This window comes from Megascapheus bottae, chromosome 16, assembly GCF_031878675.1.
Source record: "Megascapheus bottae isolate mThoBot1 chromosome 16, mThoBot2.hap1, whole genome shotgun sequence".
Classification (NCBI taxonomy): Eukaryota; Metazoa; Chordata; class Mammalia; order Rodentia; family Geomyidae; genus Megascapheus; species Megascapheus bottae.
The window spans coordinates 12226139-12245778 of record NC_143524.1 but is presented as its reverse complement, the minus strand read 5'-3'; the positions used below and the strand labels follow the sequence as shown (position 1 = coordinate 12245778).

General features: G+C 43.3%; 1 protein-coding gene across 8 annotated transcripts in view; it reads right to left on the bottom strand.

Annotated features, from left to right (window-relative positions):
- Positions 1-7435: 7435 nt before the first annotated feature.
- Positions 7436-19640, bottom strand: part of Celf1 (CUGBP Elav-like family member 1) — a 79937-nt gene continuing 67732 nt past the window's right edge. For 3 of the 8 annotated variants that reach the window (XM_090347707.1, XM_090347713.1, XM_090347714.1), the window contains 6 exons: positions 18061-18136; positions 16628-16756; positions 16159-16272; positions 15209-15394; positions 14155-14298; positions 7436-13755 (listed from right to left, as the gene is read on the bottom strand). In XM_090347707.1, coding sequence (XP_090203833.1) covers positions 13628-13755; positions 14155-14298; positions 15209-15394; positions 16159-16272; positions 16628-16756; positions 18061-18136 — 777 coding nt within the window. In that variant the 3' untranslated portion in view covers positions 7436-13627. The remainder of the gene's footprint in view (positions 13756-14154; positions 14299-15208; positions 15395-16158; positions 16273-16627; positions 16757-18060; positions 18137-19640) is intronic. The other 5 variants (XM_090347708.1, XM_090347709.1, XM_090347710.1 and 2 more) reach the window with 5 other exon arrangements.

Genomic DNA, 19640 nt, shown 5'->3' with positions numbered 1-19640 from the left:
TTGAGCTCAGGGCCTGAGCACTGTCCTTGGCCTTTCTCAAGGTTAGATAGAGCTCTACCACTTGAGCCTCAGCATCACTTCTGGCTTTTTTCTATGTATGTGGTATTGAGGAATCGAACCTGGGTCTTCGTGCATGCTAGGCAAGCACTCTACCACTAGGCCAAACTCCTGGCCCACATTTCCAACATCCCTATTTAGAGGCCTGGGGAAAGGGCTGGCTTAAGCCTTGCTACTCAGGAAGCTGAGATCTAAGTGAGATCTAAGGATCACACTTCAAAGTTAGCCTGGGCAAAAAAAATGGAGACTTTAATTTCTTTTGCCATTCCTAGGGCTTGAACTAAGGGTCTGAGCACTGTCACAGAGCTTTTTTTTTTTTTTTTTTGCTCAAGTCTAGCACACTACCATTAAGCCACACGCCCAGCCCAATCCTTGAGACTCTTATCTCCAGTTTAAGGGGGGGGGGTGGAAGCTGGGAGGAGGGCTCAAGTGGTAGTGTGTCAGCTTTGAGCAAAAAGCTGAGTAAAGCTGGACACCAATGGCTCATGCCTGTAATCCTAGCTACTAAGGAGGCTGAGAACAGAGAATCACAGTTCGAAGCTAGACTGGTCAGGAAAATCTGTGAAGCTCTTATCTCCAATTAACTCCAGAAAAAGCCAGAAGTGGAGATGGCTGTGGCTCAAGTGGTACAGCTACTCTACTATGTAACCAGTTGAGAGAGTGTCCATCACATGGTTCTTGAAAAAAGCTAGAGCATTTTGTTCTTGTAATGTGATATCATTTTTTAAAGAATTTATTAACATTGATTTTTACATCATATTTCAAATGACGTGTTTAACAAACAAGTATTCAAGAAGGGAATCTCTATATACAATTACAGGCTCTTAATTTTTAGAACATAATCAAAATTAGGCTAAGAGTTTGTATATCATATATATGTATTAATGTAATAAAACATTATGTCTATAGTCATAAGTTTTTATGTCTATGTAGTTGTGTTTGTATTTCCCGTACTATGTCCATATCATTGGGTATGCAAATATTGAGTCCTTGCTCTTGCACTGTTTGGATCTAATAGCCACATATTAAGGATACCATGCGCCTTTTGTTCCTTTGGTCTTGACTTGTCTCACTCAACATGATTTGCTCTAGATTCATCCACTTCCCTGCAAATGCCATTACTCTATCTTGTCTGTTGGCTATGTAGAATTCCATATACCACATTTTCTGTATCCATTTATCTGTAGTAGGGCATCTGGATTGTTTCCATCACAGAGATAAACATAGCTGAGCAGGTGTCCTTATCATATCTTGGCTTATGATATTCAGGGTAGATGCCTAGAAGTGGTATGGCAGGATCATAGGGAAGGTCAATTTTCAGTTCCTTAAGAAATCTCCACACTGCTTTCCAGAGTGGCTGAACTAGTTTACAATCCCATCAGCAGTGTAGTCGAGTTCCTTTTTCTCCACAACCCTGCCAGCATCTGTCATTGTCTGAGTTCAAAATCTTGGCCATTCTTGTTGGGGTAAGGTGGTATCTTAGGGTTGCTTTTATTTGCATTTCCTTTATGACCATAGATGATGAACATTTCCTCATACGCTTTTCTGCCATTTTAATCTTTTTTTTTTTTTTTTTTTTTTTTTTTTTGCCAGTCCTGGGCTTGGGCTCAGGGTCTGAGCACTGTCCTTGGACTTTCTCAAGGCTAGAGCTCTACCACTTGAGCCTCAGCACCACTTCTGGCTTTTTGTTATGTATGTGGTACTGAGGAATTGAACTGGGTCTTCATGCATGCTAGGCAAGCACTCTACCACCATGCCAAACTCCCGGCCCTTAATCTCTTCTTTTGATAAGTTTCTCTTTAGTTCCCTTGCCCATTTAGTAAATGGCTTGTTGGGTTTGGGGGGGATTAGTTTCTTGAGATCCCTGTAGATACTGGATATTAAGCATTTGTCAGATGTATTATTGGTAAGTATCTTTTCCCAGTTGGTTGGCTGTCCCTCTAATTTTATGGCTATGCTTTTATCTGTGCAGAAACTTTTTATTTTTAGGTAGTCACATGTATCGAGTCTCTCTCCAATCTGTTGTGACTCTGGGATTCTGTTCAGGAATCTTTTGCCTGTGCCTATGAGTTCCAGTGTCTCTCTATCATGTAGCAGTTTCACGGTTTCCATACTGACATTGAGGTCTTTGATCCACTTTGAGTTAATGCTTGTGCATGGCAAAAGACTAGGGTTAATTTTTAGTTTTCTGCATGTGGCTGCCCAGTTTTGTCAGCACCAATAATTGAACAGACTGTGTTTGTTCCACTGTATATCTTTGGCTCCCTTGTCAAATACAAGTTGACTATAGCTATGTGGTTCTATTTCTGGATCTTCTATTCTGTTCCATTGATCTTCAGTCTATTTTTATGCCAATACCATGCTGTTTTTGTTATTATGGCTCTATAGTAGAGTTTGAAGTCTGGTATTATAATATCACCAGCATGGCTCTTTTTGCCTAGAATTGTTTTGGCTATTCTAGGTCTTTTCTTGTTCCATATGAACCTTTGGATTGTATCTTCTATTTCAGTAAAGAATGTCTTTGGGATTTTGATGGGGATTGCATTGAATTTGTGTATCAATTTTGGCAGTATAGCCATTTTCACTATGTTGGTTCTCTCTAACCATGAGCATGGGATGTCTTTCCATTTCCTGGTGTCCTCTTTAATTTCTTTTGTTAGGTTTTTGTAGTTTTCATTAAATAATTCCTGGGGGCTATTGCGAATAGGATCATTTTCTTCATTTGGCCTTCTGTCTGTGTATTGATGGTGTACAAGAAGGCTACTGACTTCTGAAGGTTAATTTTGTATCCTGCCACTTTGCTAAAGTGGTTTATTAATTCTAGGAGTTCGGGAGTGGAGCTTATTGGGTCACTCAAGTAGAGGATCATGTCATCTGCAAATAGGGACAGTTTAATTTCTTCTTTCCCTATGTGGATCCCTTTGATGTCCTTTTCTTGCCTTATTGCTCTGGCTAAGGGTTCCAGCACTATATTGAATTGGAGAGTGGACATCCCTGTCTAGTTCCTGATTTTAAGGTAAATGGTTCCAGTCTTTCACCATTTAGTATATTACTGGCTGTAGGTTTTTCATATATGGCTTTATTTTAAGGAATGTACCTCTTATTTTTTTATTAACAAAAACTGTATACACATGGCCAGGGGTACAGCCTAGTGGCAGAGTATTTGCCCAGCATGCATGAAGTCCTAGGTTTGATTCCTTAGTACCACATACACAGAAAAAGCCAGAAGTGGCAAAAAAATTATACACACACACACACATATATCCACATACACATTTTTATGGGGGGGGGGAGAGTAAGTCCTGGGGCTTGAAATCAGGGCCTGGACACTGTCCCTGAGCTCTTTTTCTTTTTTTGCTCAAGGACAGCACTCTACCACCTGAGCCACAGCACCATTTCTAGCATTTTCTGTTAATGGGCTGTGAAGTGTGTGTGTGGGGTGGGAGGGTTCCTTGACTTGATTGTGAGCAACCCTAATGAGTGCATTGTGTCTAGGGCAGTGTGGGACCAGTGCAAAAGTCAGTCACATTACATGTTGAGTACTGGGCACATCATACTCTTAGAACAAGCAGACTGGTGGTACCTCCAGGGCTGAAGGAGCGTGGAAGGCTCCCCTTCCTTGGGGCCTTCCTTATTACCCAGGGAACCCCCAAGTGGTCAGGGCACAGTGGCACTGGTGCAAACACCCCTCACGCCCCTACCCAGGCAGGGCCCTGGTGAGCTGCCTTGCCAAGCCCTGAAGCCATGTTAGCAGAATTCTTATAGAGCCTCTGAGGGACTTGGTTACCATTTCTTTCTTTTTTCTTTTTTTTTTTTTTGCCAGTAGGGGGCTTGAGCTCAAGCCTGAACACTGTCCCTGGACTTTTCTCAAGGCTAGAGCTCTACCACTTGAGCCACAGTACCACTTCCACCTTTTGTTTTTTCTATGTATGTGGTGCCAAGGAATTGAACCTGGGCTTTCGTGCATGCTAGGCAAGCACTCTACCACTAGGCCCAACTCCTGGCCTTGGTTACCATTTCTGTTTAATGGTTGTAGAGGGCCTACAAGTTCAGGTACTGGCTCACAACAGATCTGTAAGCTGGTGTAAAAAGTAAAAAAAAAAAAAAAAAACAACTAAAAAAAAGGTTTTTAAAGTCTGGGCCTGGGTGCTGTCCCTGAGCATTTCAACTTAAGGCTATCACTCTACCCCTTGAGCCACAGCACCACTTCCGTATGGCTCTAGTTCAGTGTGCGCTTGTCTGGGTGGTTAACTAGAGATAAGAGTCTCAGGAGCCAGGTGCTGGTGGCTCACATCTGTAAACCTAGCTCAATCTCTATACCAAATTTTACCTCAGAAAACGGAACTCTGAGTCAAAGGTAAAAGAGAATCTTTACCATCTTGCTCCCGAGTTGTAAGTAGCAGAGCATCTACCTGACAAGTTACGAGGCCTTAAGTTCAACCTCAAGTCTTGCCTCACCTTACCAAAAAAAAAAAAAAAAAAAAAAAAAAACCCCAGGCAGGATGGCTCATGCCTGTAACCCTAGCTACTCAGGAGGCTGAGATGTGAAGATCTCGGTTCAAAGCCAGCCTGGGCACTGAAATCCATGAGACTTTTATCTTCAATTAATCACTAGAAAACTGAAAGTGGTGCTGTGGCTCAAGGCCTAGAGCAGTTGCCTTGAGCTAAAGAGCTCAAGGACAATGCCCAGGCCCAGAGTTCAGGACCCATGACTGACCTCCCTACCAAAAGAAATAAAATTATGCCTCACAGGGGAGGAATCCAATTAGCATCTTCAACAGTCAGGTCCATGATAAAGAGTCCACAGAGGAAGGACCTGGTCCCATTCTTCTTAAGTATAAAACTCAGGAAGGTGCTCAATGGATAGGTTATAAATTAGTGGCTATGTAATTTATGCAGTGTGTTGGTTTTGAGGTGACAGCCTTTCTATTATTTCCAGGCTAGTCTCGGATTCCTAGAGATTGAGATGATTCTCTCACCTCAGCCTCTCAAATAACTGGAATTATGGCATATGCCACTGTGCCTGCTTCTGGTTATGTAGCTTCATATGACCATTAAGATATTAAACTTATGATTTCACAAGTATTCATCATCAAAATGAGGCAAAGTTCTGCATTTCAAATTGATTTAAAATTTGATATGGGTGCTGGACACCAATGGCTCATGCTTGTAATTCTAGCTACTCAGGAGGCCAATATCTGAGGGTTGAAGTTCAAAGTCAGTTGGGGCAGGAAAGTCTATGAGATTCTTATCTCCAGTTAACCACCAGGAAACTAGAAGTGGTGCTGTGGTTCAAAGTAGTTGAGTGCTAGCTAGCCTTGAGTAAGAGTTTAGAACAGCACCTAGACCTGAGTTCAAGCCCCACAACTGACAAATACATACACAAAACATATGGGCCTGGTGGGAAATCTGTAGTTCCAACACTTGGGACTCCAAGTCTCAAAAGAAAAAAATATTGCCGGACATATAATCATAGCTATTCAAGAGGCTGAGATCTGAGGATTCAAGTTCCTGGACAGCCTTGATAGGAATGTCTGTGAGACCCTTACCTCCTATTAACTACCAGAAAAAACTGGAAGTGGAGCTGTGGCTCAAGTGGCAGAGCAGCTGCCAGCCTTGAAGAAAAAGCATCCAGGGACAACACCTAGACCCCGAGTTTAAGCATCACTGGCACCCCTCCCCACACACCCCACATCAAGCTGCAATCATGGTACAAACTTTATGAAGTTACTTACTGGTATTACATTATTTCATTAATAATGGCTAAGATAGTAAACTTAATGTTCTATGGATCTTGCCACAATAAAAATAAAAATAATTACTAGGTAACTAAGAATTGGGCTGGCCAAAGGAATTTTGAAGGAAGTGCTCTGGAGTTGAGCACAAGACCACTGATTAGCCACCAAAACAGCCCCTCAGAACAAAAAGTTCCAGATCCAACAACCACCAGAGGGAGCCTCAACAGCTGCCTCCCAGTACTCACACACTGACTTTTGGTGGTTAACTGGAGCTAAGAGTCATTTTTTGGACTTTCTTGCTCAATATGACTTTAAACCTTGGATCTCAGCTTCATGAGTAGCTAATATTACAAGCACGAGCCACCATTGCCTGGTTTAAACATACTTTCCTGCAAGGGCTAGCTTCAAATAGCTAGATCTCAGCCTCTTGATTAGCTAGGTGTGGCCCCACCAGTGCTAGGCTTTAAACACTTTTGACAAACATGGATGACTGAATAGAAGATAAAAGCAATTTCATTTGGATTTGGATTTTCCCCATCCTTGAGATGTTCAAACCCAGTACCTTGGCAAGCCAGCATGATACCACTGAGCTATAATTCTTGGCTCTTGAGGTTTCTTCTCTTTCTTTGGTGTGGTACTGAAGGCTGAAATCATGGGCTTACATTTGCTAGACAGGTATTTTACCACTTGAATCATGTTCCTAACTCCTTTTTACCTTGTTTTTGAGTAGAGTCTAGCAAGAATGCTCGAGGTTAGCCCGGACAGAGATCCACTTAATTTACACTTCCCATAACCAGTCTGATAGGTGTGGGCTATCATGTCCAGCTACTGATTGACATGGGAGGGATCTCATGTTTCTGGTCTGGGCAGACCTTGAACTGTGATCCCCTAATCCTCCACCTCTGGTGTAATTAGGATTACAGGGTGAGCCTCCAGGGCCAGTGCCAGACAGACAACTTTTTTTTTTTTTTTTTTTTTTGCCAATCCTCTTTGGAGGAGACCAGCAGTGCCAGGGAGGACTGAGTCGGAAATTCTTCAGCCAGCAAGTCCTGGCCCAGTGGCTAGGTGAACTGCAGCTCCCAAAGGTCTGAGTAATTTAGAATCATTAAGGAGTATGCTAAAGGAATCTTTAGCACTACAACCGCTTTGTGCTGGAGAGGAAGACTGTGGTGACCTGGGATTTGTTCTGCAGCACTAGAAGGGAGAATTTGGCAAAAGCAGGTTTGGATCAGTTCTGTGGGTGTGCCCGCCATGGCTGAGGACAGAGAGGGACATAACTCAAAGCTGATTCATGATCTGACTCTGGGGGAAACAGGGGATGGGGAAGAATGATGGAGGCAGTGACTCTGATGAAGGGGCACTGCACTCATGATGAATGGACATGTTAATACAGCTGTTTTAAGATTAAAAACCTAGCCCCCTCACCCCCCCAAAAAAAACACAAGGGTGCCAGAAAATTCTTATTGTATTTTTCTATCTGTGGCGATTTTGCAAAAAAAAAAAAAAAATATCTATTGAGAATGGATGCTTTCCTTCAGAAGCTCTGGGCAGTGTATGAAGAAACCTGACTGGGTTCCTGCAGCCTGAGCTAGGACCAATGCAAACCCCAGCCCCAGCAATCAACCACGCAGAAGACCACATCAGTTCTTCTCAAACAGTTTAATAGCAAATAAACAAAGGAAGGTACCACACTTGGCAGATACAAAATGACTTTTTGTCCGTGTGTCTGTGCAATTAAAACAGATTTAGGTTCCCCACTGGGACAAAAGGAAAACACACAAAAAAAGGAAGGAGAATCCTTTGAAACACATACTCCTTTGCTCCAAACTTGAAACAACTTTTTTTTTTTTAATCTTTTTTTTTTAATCCACTACACAAACTCTGTGATTAGGTAAGAAAAGCAGCAAGGGCTCTTCTTGCCTTTTTAAAAAACCATTAAAGCAAAATCCATAATTTTCTACAGAGTACAACACAAGTTCACACAAAAAGACATTTTCTTTTGCAAATCAAAACAGGAAAGAAAGGAAAGCTCAAACAAGGTCAAGGAAAAGCATTCTACGGCTGAATCACGACTTTGAGTTGATTAAATCCCATTGCTGCTGCAGAACAGACTGTGCGTTTGGTCATAGTGGCAATTTTTTTTCTCTTCACATTGTGAAATCACTTTACATTGTTTTCTAGTAGAAAAGGCAAAAAACTGTACAAAACCCCTAGTGTTAAATACAACGTTTGTACCAATAAAAAACTCACACAGGTTTGTCTCCAAAATGTAAAGTTTCTTTTTTTTTTTCTTTTTAAATTATTCACAAAAAGCAGCTGGAAATCAGAAAGGCAGCTGCCGCTCCAGGGTCTCAAATCCATTAAAACCACCACAGAACAATTAAAACAATCAGAGAGAGAAAAGGAAAAAGAAACAACGTCCAACGTTTGGCATTTGGTTTTATCCACAGGTTTTTCCCAGAGCTTCTCTTGGAATTGAAAGCAAAATACATTGGCAAACAAGGCTTCTCAATACACAGGAGCCTCAGCACCTCCTGCCAACAGAGGCGGCTCTGTGCAGTCAGACTGTGGGGCACAGCCGTCTCTCAGGCTGGGGCTTCTGGCCTCTTTCCATCCAATCACCCTTCCAGGAAATCAAGCAACCTACCATATACTTACAGGGGCCTTCACTTCAATGTTATTTCCTCCTAGGAAGAGAGGTCTCAAGCACAATACTGGGTAGCCTGCTAGGACCCAGAGCAGGGGTTCTGGTGAGATTCCTTCCTCTGTCAACCCCAGTTTGGACTATGCTAGACAGTGCTTCTATCCCCCACTCCACCTTCAAGTTTCTAGCTGCACCTTACCACCCTTCACTGGAGAATCTTGTTTTCTCCTGCTCTCCCTCCTGACAAGAGTGGGATTCTGGGTCGGATCTGTCACAAACTCCTCCCTGCCCACTCATCTCTTCTGGCCTTTCCTTTTGTATTCACGTTGTTCCTCAAGTCCCCAGACCCTGAGGCTGGATGGTGCTACAAGAAGAGGGTGAAGTTCTCCTGGCCCGGCCTCCAGGAACAGTAGCTATTTGGCTCTTTACTCAAAAAACAAAAACAAAACAAAACAAAAACAAAAGCCCACCAAATTCCCACCCTTACTCCACCCCACTTGCTAGGCTATCAGCAGAGCCTGTAGTGAAGAGCTAATGTGAGGTGGTTGGTACCCAGGGCTGTAAACAGTGTGAAGACTGTAGTATTGTGCTTGTCACCTAGGAAAGGCGCTGGCAAGTGTACTGCCGCTTCGTGTGCAGTGCCCCCCTCTGACAGTACGAGTCCCCTCCCTCCTCTGGGTGCTTTCCCTAATACCCTAAGCCTCCTGCTTAACCACAGCCATCTTGGAATTCTAGCCATACTCCTTGTGCCTCTCTAGGCCCCTCTGACCCACTGAGCAGGGCAGCCAGCTTCCTGGCCTTGGAGGCTGCAGGAGGTGACAGTCTAAGTGCACAGGCAAACACTCTAAGGGCAGTAGAGGAGAAAGTTGCCACTTCAAAATAAAACAATACAATCTTGAAAAAAAGTTATCAACCCCACAACAATTTAAAACAGCTTCTTTGAAACCCTTTTAAATCGGTCAGTTTTTGCACAAACTATAGAAAACAGAGAGGTGAAGGTGATATATACGAAGGTGTGAAGAAACAGCAGGAAACATGCAAAACTTGTTTTTTGTTTTTTTTCTGGGCATAATCTTAGTAAGAAAGGGGAAAAAATTCAAAAGAAAAACACAAAAACAATACAAAAAAAAAAAAACCCTCAAAGCATCACATTCTGCTGTGGAGACTGTAGGAATAAGCACAGAAGGAGCCAGGTGGGGCTGAGGGGAAGGGCCAGGGTTATTCCAGGGAAGAGCCACAGAAGAAAAAAGGCTGGCTGGAGCCCAAACTGCATCCTTCAGTCAAAGGAGAAGTGGGTTCAGCTGTTTTCTGCAGTCAAGAACTCAGGAGGGGGGGGGGAGAAAAAAACAAAACAAAAAGAATGCATGAGGTCTCCTTAAGCCTCACAAATAGAATCAGCAAAAGGTGCTCAGGAGCCTCAAAAGGTTTTAGTGACATCTTTTATTTCATTGTTTACTTCAAAGTTGTCTTTAAAACTAAGCACACAGAGAAACAAAGCCTAGAAACGGACTGGCTGTGTGTTCACAGAAATACAAACACCACACGGTATGTGCTAGTAGGGCTGCTCTGAAGACAATTACAAAGAATTGGAATCACAAAATCAAGTGGTTATCTTATGAAGTTCTAGAAAAATAGATTTTTTTATATTCAAATGCAAGTTTAAATATTTCCCCTTCAGCAGTCGTTCTAGCAAAACCAATTTTGGCAGCACAAAAGGGAAAATAAAAAGGAAAGAAAAAAGAACAAAGAAAGAAACAAACATAATAAAAATACACATCAGCATCAAAGGTCAACACAAGGTCAAAGGTGAGAGTTCAAGCATCAGAGAAGCTGAAGAGACAGGGATTTGGACGATGTACTTGACGCCACATCGACATGCTTTAGGCACAACGATGAACAAACGGCAGGAATCTAGAAAAAAAAACAAACCAGAAAGAGGGAGACCCACTGAGTTACACAGAGCAATACATCCAAACAAAGAGAGAGAGAGCAGGACACTCACTGTGTGTGCAGCCCTGAAATGAGGAGGCGGGGCGGGCTGGGGGTGCTAATGATAGGGAAAACTTTCGCACATGCCAACAATGGACACAGGGAAAGTCAAAAAGGACATGGAGGACACCAAGAAAACATCCAATTGCCAGAGACAGAAGGGAACCTAAGGCTTGGATTTCCTGCAAAGCACCCAACATAGAAGAAAAGAAGGTAGCCGGGGGAGCAGGGGCCTAGCCTCAGCTCCCATTTCCCTGGCCACAATGGGCAGGGGGTGGGGTAGGGAGAGATGATGGCTGGAGTGGGGATGATTCTTCAGAATAGAGGGGCAGACAGAGACGGCCCTTTGTTCCCAGAAATCCAAGCCCTTAGCTTCCATGTATGCCCTGGCCTATTCTGTGGAACCCAGGAGACAGTAATCTGGCTGCATTCAAGGCAAATCAATTTCATGATGTAACCCAAGAAACAAACAAACAAACAAAACACACAAACGAACAGAAACTACAGCAGAAAATATATTGCAAGTGAAACCTACACAAAACAGAAAAGGACTGCTTAAGACTAGACTTGAATCTTCACTCTCTGAGCTAAGCCCTTTCACATGGTGAGACTGATAGGGGAGCAGCTTCTTCACAAAACCATCTTTGGCCTGGGGAGAGAACTGTGCTCAAGGGCAGTGCTGCTGCTGTGCGAATGCTCTGGGCCAAGGGAGAAGACAGCAGAAGTGTCTGTTCTCACCAGCTGGCTGCCTGAGCAGACCAGATCCCTACTGGGACAAGTGCTCCTTTTAAGAAAAGAGAACCCCAGAGCAGTCACGAAACCTTGGGAATTATATCAAAGCCAGTGCATCACACCTTTGTTTGCTAAGGTCCCAGTACCCAGGGGACAAATCCATGGACAAAGGGTGGAAGAGGGAAGGGAAGAAAAGGGAGAGGTGAGCAGGGAGTTCTGGCCAAGGAGGAAGACAGACAGAAGGTTAGGAGCACAGAACCGGCAGCACCCTGGAGAGCACAGCTCTCTCCTGCGCCAATTCACAGCATTAACATTAGCCTTCCCCTTGGGCAGGTGAGCTGGCTGCAAATGGCCACACAAAGTCAGTAGTTTCAATCATACACAGCACCCTGTGTGTACAACAATCACATTCTGGATTCTACAAAATCCTGGCCTTTTCCAGAGATATAATTTAGGTAATAAATATTCTCCACCCCGGAGCTGTATAAAACTTCTATAAAAATAGAAACAACATTCTTGGTTCCAGCCGGTTGGGATTCAGAACAGCGCCTCCCCAACCTAGCATTTTTTCTTTTTTATTTTTTTTTGTTTTCTTTTTATTTTTTATTTTTGCATTTATTAAAAAAAATCCCATCACAACCCTGGAAGCCTTTAGAACAGTTTTATCCTTTGAAACACAGGACATATTTCTCCCAGTGCGCAGAATTCAAGTTTACGTGGTTCAGCTTAAGAAGTATATGTTTCACGTCTCTTAGAGGACAACAGACCCAGGTATCACTACGAATAGGGAGCAGCTTTGCCAGCTTCAATGGGGGATCCAACACCAACAACTACCTGTACAACAGCAAGAGGGCTACTCCCCGTCTTCACCCATGAGGACAGTGTGACAAAGAGAGTGCCCCCATCTGACTGAAAAGCAAATAACTCCTTTATTCTTATCTCTGATGCCAGGGGCTAGGTCGCATTTGCCCATTTCCAGGGTCCTAGGACTCACTCCCTGGCTGTGGCTAATAGTCATATTCTAACAGGACTACCTCTGCCCAGATGTGTTCCAACAGCATGTCATCCCCAGCTTTCCACCTCCACAATAGGAAAGGCAGAAGCAGAGCCTAAAGGCTCTGTGGGTCACACGCAGGGCTAGAATGAGACTCTGGGAGGCAGCAGGGAGCTAACTTTAAGCACAAGGACAAAAATGAATACAGTAATACTGAGGTAAATGAACATTAAATCCATATGGAGGCTGTAAACATACTTTCCTCCTTCCCCAAGGGCAGAAATGGGGCTAGAGTAGTTAAAAGAGGAGCCTGCCAGACCTCTATGGGAACACTACCGCTGGTATACCTCAACCTAGGAGAAAAGCACAGATTTCTGCATCTTTCTGCCACTGACAAGTACAGTGTCCTGGCTTCAAGGGACCTTCTGATTAAGGTATACCAAGAAAGCAGGCTCCTCCTCCCCCAGCTAGATGGCTTTTGATCACTGCCCAGGAAAGGAGCCCTCCTTTAGCTAGATGCTGCAAGGGCAGCTTGCATCTGCCCTCATGAAAAACTTGTGGCTTGGGATGGAGGTGATGCTCCTAGCTGATGTGAACTACAAGGATGGAAACCAAGTTATATCTTCCAGAAAAACCTGATTTAAAAGGGAGCTGTGGGAAATGGGTCATGGTCTAATTTGACATGAAATACGACCTCTTTGGCTGCTTCACCAAACAGCCACTAAGCAGGCAGGGCAAATGGACAGCAAAGGTGGACTGTGGTGAGGTCTGCCTGTGTTCTGCATATTATTAGGCTAATTTAACAGCTGCTGTATTAAAAAAAAATGCTGATCCTCTTTTAAGCAAGAGGGATAGAAATTCAGGACAAGAATCTGCAAACAGGTGTAAAAAAAACCTCAGACTCTCCACGGCTAGGGCAGAGCTTCTGGCTCCAGCTGCCAGGGCATTAGTGTCATGTCACCCCCGCTCTCCTCCGAAGCCAACCCACCTGTTTCCACCCTGCAGCTCTTGGATATCAGTTCTAATTTCACCCACCCTTTCACTCAGATTCTGAGGGCCAAGTTTTTGCTCCACTCAGTCCTCTCTTGGGGTAGTTTGGGGGCAAATTCTGATCAGCTTAAAAAACATTTCCCTATTCCTCCTCCACCAGGGTGGTTTGGTGTTGGTCCTTCTCAACACACTGGTTACAAACACAGCAAACTTTAAATAAAGGGGAGGAAAAACAACTCAGGATATGGCACCTAAACTCCAAAGTAAAACACTGGAAACCAAAGCACAAACTTGTCCTCTGTACGAAGCGAAACTCCCACAGAAGGCAGTAGCCGAGTCTTCAGGGCAAGCTGAGCCTGCGAGAGTGGCAGGGATCAGGGTCCAGGGCTGTCAACACACAGCCTTAGGGCTTCAAATCATTAAAGGTGCTCCTCCCACACTTACCAGAAGACCCTCTCACTCCAGTCTCAGAGGGGAGCACGCTCAGTAGGGCTTGCTGTCATTCTTTGAACGCTTGAGCTGAACTTTAAGCCGCTTCATGCCAATCTGAAAGCCATTCATGGACTGGATGGCAGCTTGAGCCGAAACTGGATTGTCATAACTTACAAAACCTGTGTGTCCAAGCAGAAACTTAGGTGAGGGACATAATAGGGAAAGGAGAGTCTCAGTTCTTCTTATGCAAGAGATGTCTTATGTGCTTAGTTTAAAGCTCAAATTTTTCCCAGCAGGACAAAACCTCTAGAAATGGTGTCATATGAATTAGTCTTAACAGTACTACCTGATATCTAAGTAGTACTTTCCTTTCTTTGGCAAGCTCTTTTCATACTTATTTTTCCCCTCTAGAAAATTGTGCCAAAAATGATTACCGAGGCTACAGGTATGAGAAAACTAATGTCCCAAGTTAAATAACAGTCCAAATTGAAGTCCAGCTCTTTCTGTTGTCAGCCTCCGCTCTTTTTCAATGGTAAGTCCTTTATCCCACCTTGACATCAGAAAAGAAGTCAACATACCAAAACACTTGCTTAGGTTTGTCTGCTTGTCTATAAAAACCTTGGCGGATACAACATTCCCAAAGGGCATAAACATCTGCAGTAGGTCCTGATCTCCAAACTCCTGGGGCAGGTGGTATATGAACAGGTTGGCTCCCTCTGGACCTTCAAAATACCCATTGATGGGAAAAAAAATCAGTGTCAAGCACGCTAATCACCCCACACCAATGACTTTCATTCCCACATATATTAAAACTATCCCACTAGGTGTCAGGGGTTCATGCTCATAATCCTAGTTACTCAGGAGGGTACAATGAGATACTGACCTAAAGCAGAATCAGAAAACAATCCAAAAGCACATCACTTTGAATTCGGGGCCTAGGTGCTGGTGTTATCCCTTAGCCTCTTCACTCAAGGCTCATGTTATACTTGAGCCACAGCTCTACTTCTGGCTTTTTGGTAATTAAGTGGATATAAAAGTCTCACAAGGGGCCAGGAGTTTAGCCTAGTGGTAGAGTGCTTGCCTAGCATGAATGAAGACCTGGATTCGATTCCTTGGTGCAACATACATAGAAAAAGCCAGAAGTGGTGCTGTGGCTCAAGTGGTAGAGCTCCAGCCTTGAGAAAGCCGAGGAACGGCGCTAGGCGCTGCTGGCTCACGCCTGTAATCCTAGCTACTCGGGAGGCTGAGATCTGAGGACTGTGGTTCAAAGCCAGCCCAGGTAGAAAAGTCTATGAGATTCTTATTTCCAATAAACCTTGAAAAGGCCAGGCGTGGTACTGTGGCTCAGGGACAGCAACCAAGCCCACTGCCTTCAAGCTTTACGATCAGAACAGGAAAAAGGCCTCATGAACTTTCCTGTCAGGACCCTCATATCTTAGCCTCCTGAATAGCAAGGATTACAGGTGTGAGACACTGGTGCCTGCCTACTTCAGTCTACTCTTGCAATTAGTCAGGAAAGGGTTGGTCTGACCACCCACCTAACAGGTTCTTTTAGGCTCGGTCCTGCTTTTTCAGATCGGGTACAGAAGGAGTGGCATGCACATCCCTGACCCCAACCTTCTTGGCACTCACCTTCCTTCTGGCTTCCAGCAGCACCAATACTCTGCTGTGTCAACAGATTCTGGTTGTACAGGGTAGGGAGTGCGGCGGCAGCATATTGCTGGATACCCGAGTAGGCCTGGGTGAGGGCCTCCATGGTGCTCCCAGTGCCATTGGAAAGGCCACTGCTGCCCAGGCCACCATTTAAAGCAGCCATCCCTTGATTAGAAGAGAGGATTAACATGCTAGGCAGACTCAAATGATACCAAAGCCAGGTATATTTAGTGACATCTAGAGGAAAGTTCACTCCGAACTTACTCTTTCCCTGAGGAAGAATATACATTTGACTAAGATTTTAGGACATTCACGAGGCTGTGCTACTGCTAATGTGGACATTAAAAAATAGCAGGCCCATAGTGGTAGAGTGCTTGCCTAGCACGAAGACCCAAGTTTGATTCCTCAGTACCACATACATAGAAAAGGCCGGAAGTGATCCTGTGGCTCAAGTGGTAGCCCAAAGACAGTGCACTTTTGCTCAAGGACAGTGCTTTGCCACTTGAGCTACAGCACTATTTACAGCTTTTGCTGAGTGTAGTGGTACTGGACCCAGGGTTTCATGCATACTAGGCAAGCACTCTACCATTAGACCATACTCCTGGCCCCTAACTGAATATATTCTATGTGCCAGGCACTATGGAATATTTCATTGGAAGTTGATTCATGTTCTCATTTAATTTCTTAGCAACTCGATGTATTCTATTACTCTTACATCACAGATGAGAAAATGGCTATGTAAGGGGATCACATATAGCGAGCTATGGCAAAACGGTGGGATTTCACTGAGGTCTGATTCAAAATTCCACATTATTTCCAACTTTTCTGGGCCAATTCGATGATTCTAATGGTTCCTCTATAACAGGTGTTATATACAATGTACTACGTACGCAAGGAATAGCCTAATGACAATGAAGAGTGCCTCTTACCTGCCAAAGAGCCAACATTAAGACCAGCTGTTGCTCCAGCTAATGTCTGCAGGGCTCCAAGTGAGGCTATGGGATTCACAGAGTTACTGCTGCTAGAGCTAGGTGAAGACCCTGCTATTAGAAATGCAGAATTAAACTCAAGCCATTACTTAACTTCTCTTATGAACAGGAACCAAAGCATAAGAAATGATACTATTCAAGTTAAGTTGTAAAAATGGTTGTCAACTATTAATTCTGACAAGTGTCCTTGCAGAATGAACAAGAGAAACAGGAAACTAAAAATGATCATAATTCTAAGTCCAGTTCAAAGTCAAAAGGCAATATTTTAAACTTTGTTGCTGACAATCTGACCCTTTGGATATAGGTGTTAACATCTTTACAAAAAGACATGACTGCTCTTTGGCCTATACTTTTAAAAAGGATCTGCCCAAGGCTCAAAATGGGACAAAGCTCCCTGTGACACGCTTACCTGAACTGGTAAGGACGCTGAGGGGACTGCTGGATGTAGTGAGGGCACTGGTACCACTGGGTGTGTTCTGAGCTGCACTAGCTGCTGCAGCTAGTGCAGCTAAATTCTGTAACTGCATTGCATTTAACCCTGCAAATAGCCGAAGAAATAAATTAGCTAACAGATAAAGGTGCCTTCTGTTTCTTCCTGAAATGACAGCAGAAGGTTGGTCCCTGACAAAGAGAAACTTTCTGGAGCCTTGCAAGCAAGAATGTAGGGCTCACTAAGAAACTTTAATAAGTTACTGAGGGGTATGACTCAGTGGTACAATACATGATTAATACATACAAGGCCCTACATTTAATCCCAAGCATATGAGACTGAGGGAAAAAGAAGAAACAAGTTAGCTGAGCCAATAGCAAAGAAACTTAGAATGAGTATTAATAAAAGAGCAGACAAGTAGGAAACTGAAAGAGGAATGTTTTGGGGTATGGTATGGGACTTTGTCCAAGCCCCTCACTCATGCTAGAGGTATAGCTCAGTGGTACAGTGCCTGCCTGGCAAGTGCCAAGGCACTGAGTTCAAATCCTTGTACTACTAAAAACTGAAAAGAGTAAATTCTCTAGGACAAAGTAAACTTCTACCAAAAAATTTCAAACTGCAAAATTTAGTTCACTGAAATTTGAATGATTACACTGCATAAAGACACAAGCAACTCTAGAAATGCCCCTCTCTCTGCCTTTATCCACTGTTTTTTGGTTGGTTTGGGGGCTTGAACTCTGAGCCTGGGCACTGTCCCTGAGCTCTTCAGCTCAAGGCTAATGCCCTATTACTTGAGCCACTTTCTGGTTTTCTAGTGGTTAACTGGAGATAAGAGTCTCATGGATTTTAGGATTTTTAGTGCCCAGGCTGGCTTTGAACTGTGATCCTCAGATCTCAGACTCCTGAGTAGCTAGGATTATAGGTGTGAACCACCTCACCTGGCCCTTATCAACTTTTCTGATGGATCTTGGCTCAACTCAATCCAAGAAAACACATTTTGTTATGAGCCCTGCTACTTGTAGTTAAGTTTTCAATGTACCTTAAACAGCAATAGCAGGAACTTACCTACAAAATAATATGCTATGAAACACACAAGTATCTGCCTGGCTTCTGTCTAGCAGTTTCAGTGTAAGCTATGAAAGCCATCTTTGACTTTTCTTCAGTCACTGGAAGTTGCTTTATTGAAGAAATGATAAAAAAAAAAAAAAATACTTGCAAGTTACTACTTACCAGACTGGCCTTTTACAACAGAATAAAGATATCTTGCAGAAACAAGGCAATAATGAGTGAATATATTCTTTAAATTAAAAAAAATTATTAAAAAAATTAAGGGGCACAAACTGCAAAACTGTGGGACTGCTGGCAGTCATTTCTCATGGCCTGCTCCTCCTTTGCTGCAGCTAAACACTTACCTCCCATTGGGTGGAGGCTGCTCAAGGTGTTGAGGTTCCCAGAGGAGGCAGTCTGCTGAAGGAGCTGCAAATAAAGCTAGACATTACACCAAAAAACAGAACAAGAGTGAGAGTGAGGGCTGGTTCTGCATCTGAGATAACTCTACAGCACAGCAAAGCGAGAGTGCAGAGGCCCCCAGAGAGAAGAAAGTCAAAGACAAGATCCCAAGCAAACACAACAGAAATAAATGTAAGCTTGACAGCACAGGACAACACAACTAAAGCCCTGACCAGGAGATAGCATGTTCACTGAATACTGAGCTAAGTTCAAGTCCCTGGGCAGCAGAATAAAGAAAACAAAAGTAGTTCAGGGAAATAAGTTAGTCAGCCAATTACACAGCAGACTGGATTAGTGTTTGCATAGGAATGATAACAATTTCTAGCTTCCTTTTTTAAGTTCTTGATTAGGCCAACACATATTCAAGTAAGTTGTTTCCATCTGGATACTCAATTTCTACTCTAAATAACTATTTTGAGTATTACATTTTGATCATTTTACGGCTTTTCTTATGGGTTCCCCTGACCCCCACCCTCCCAAAATAAGGGTCTGGCTCAGTAACTCAGCTAAAACTTCCTACCTCAGCCTCCCAATGCTCAGACTACATCTGGTTCATTTCATAATATATTTGTGGGGGAAGGAAACTTGAATTCAGGGTCTAGGTGCTATCCCTGAGCTTTTTATTAGGTCAAGGCTAGGCCTCTTCCACAGAGCTATGGCACCACTTCTGGCTTTTTTTGGTAGTTTAGTGAAGTTAAGAGTCTCACGGACTTTCCGGCTCTAGTTGGCTTTGAGGCATGATCCTCAGGTCTCAGCCTCCTGAGTAGATTACAAGTGTGAGTCACCTGTGCTGGACGCTTCACAGTACTTCTTTGAGTGGTGTTTTAAAGACCAAAAATGTACTCACAACTAGCTGCTCCCGAGCTACAAGATCTACCAAGGTCTACCTCTTCCTCTTCCAATTTGCCTCTACTGATCAAGTGACTGATGAATCAATTCATAACAAGTTCAATTTATGTTTACTTTCAGTGTTTGTCTCATAATAAATCAGAGAGCTTATCCATGAATTTATAGAACCATATAATCTTATTCTGTATGCCCTGGCAAACCATAACCATCCAAGTCAACCAATACCTTCCAATCTTTGCTCTATGAAAAGCTAATTACTGCTCCTTAAGAAAAAAAATCAGTGTTTTTATACCATATTCTTTATTTGAACAGTTTTCCCTTCGTATAAATGCCTGACATGGCTATTATTCTATCATGGCTCCTTCAAAGGCAGAGTTCATAGATAGATTTCAGGCAGTAAACAAGCCCCCACAAAAATAGGGGGTGGCACATACATATAATTTTTTTTTTTTACCACTTATTAAAGGGATTTACAGACCCACTGCCCTAGATCAGAACAGCTCAGCTGGTTCAAGTCCACATATTCCTGAAACAATCTCATAATTAATCCCGATGAACTATCAGTTACACAACCCATCAGCACCCACGGCCCTCATTTTTGTCTTCTTAAAATACCTTAAGCAGGGGCCGTGAG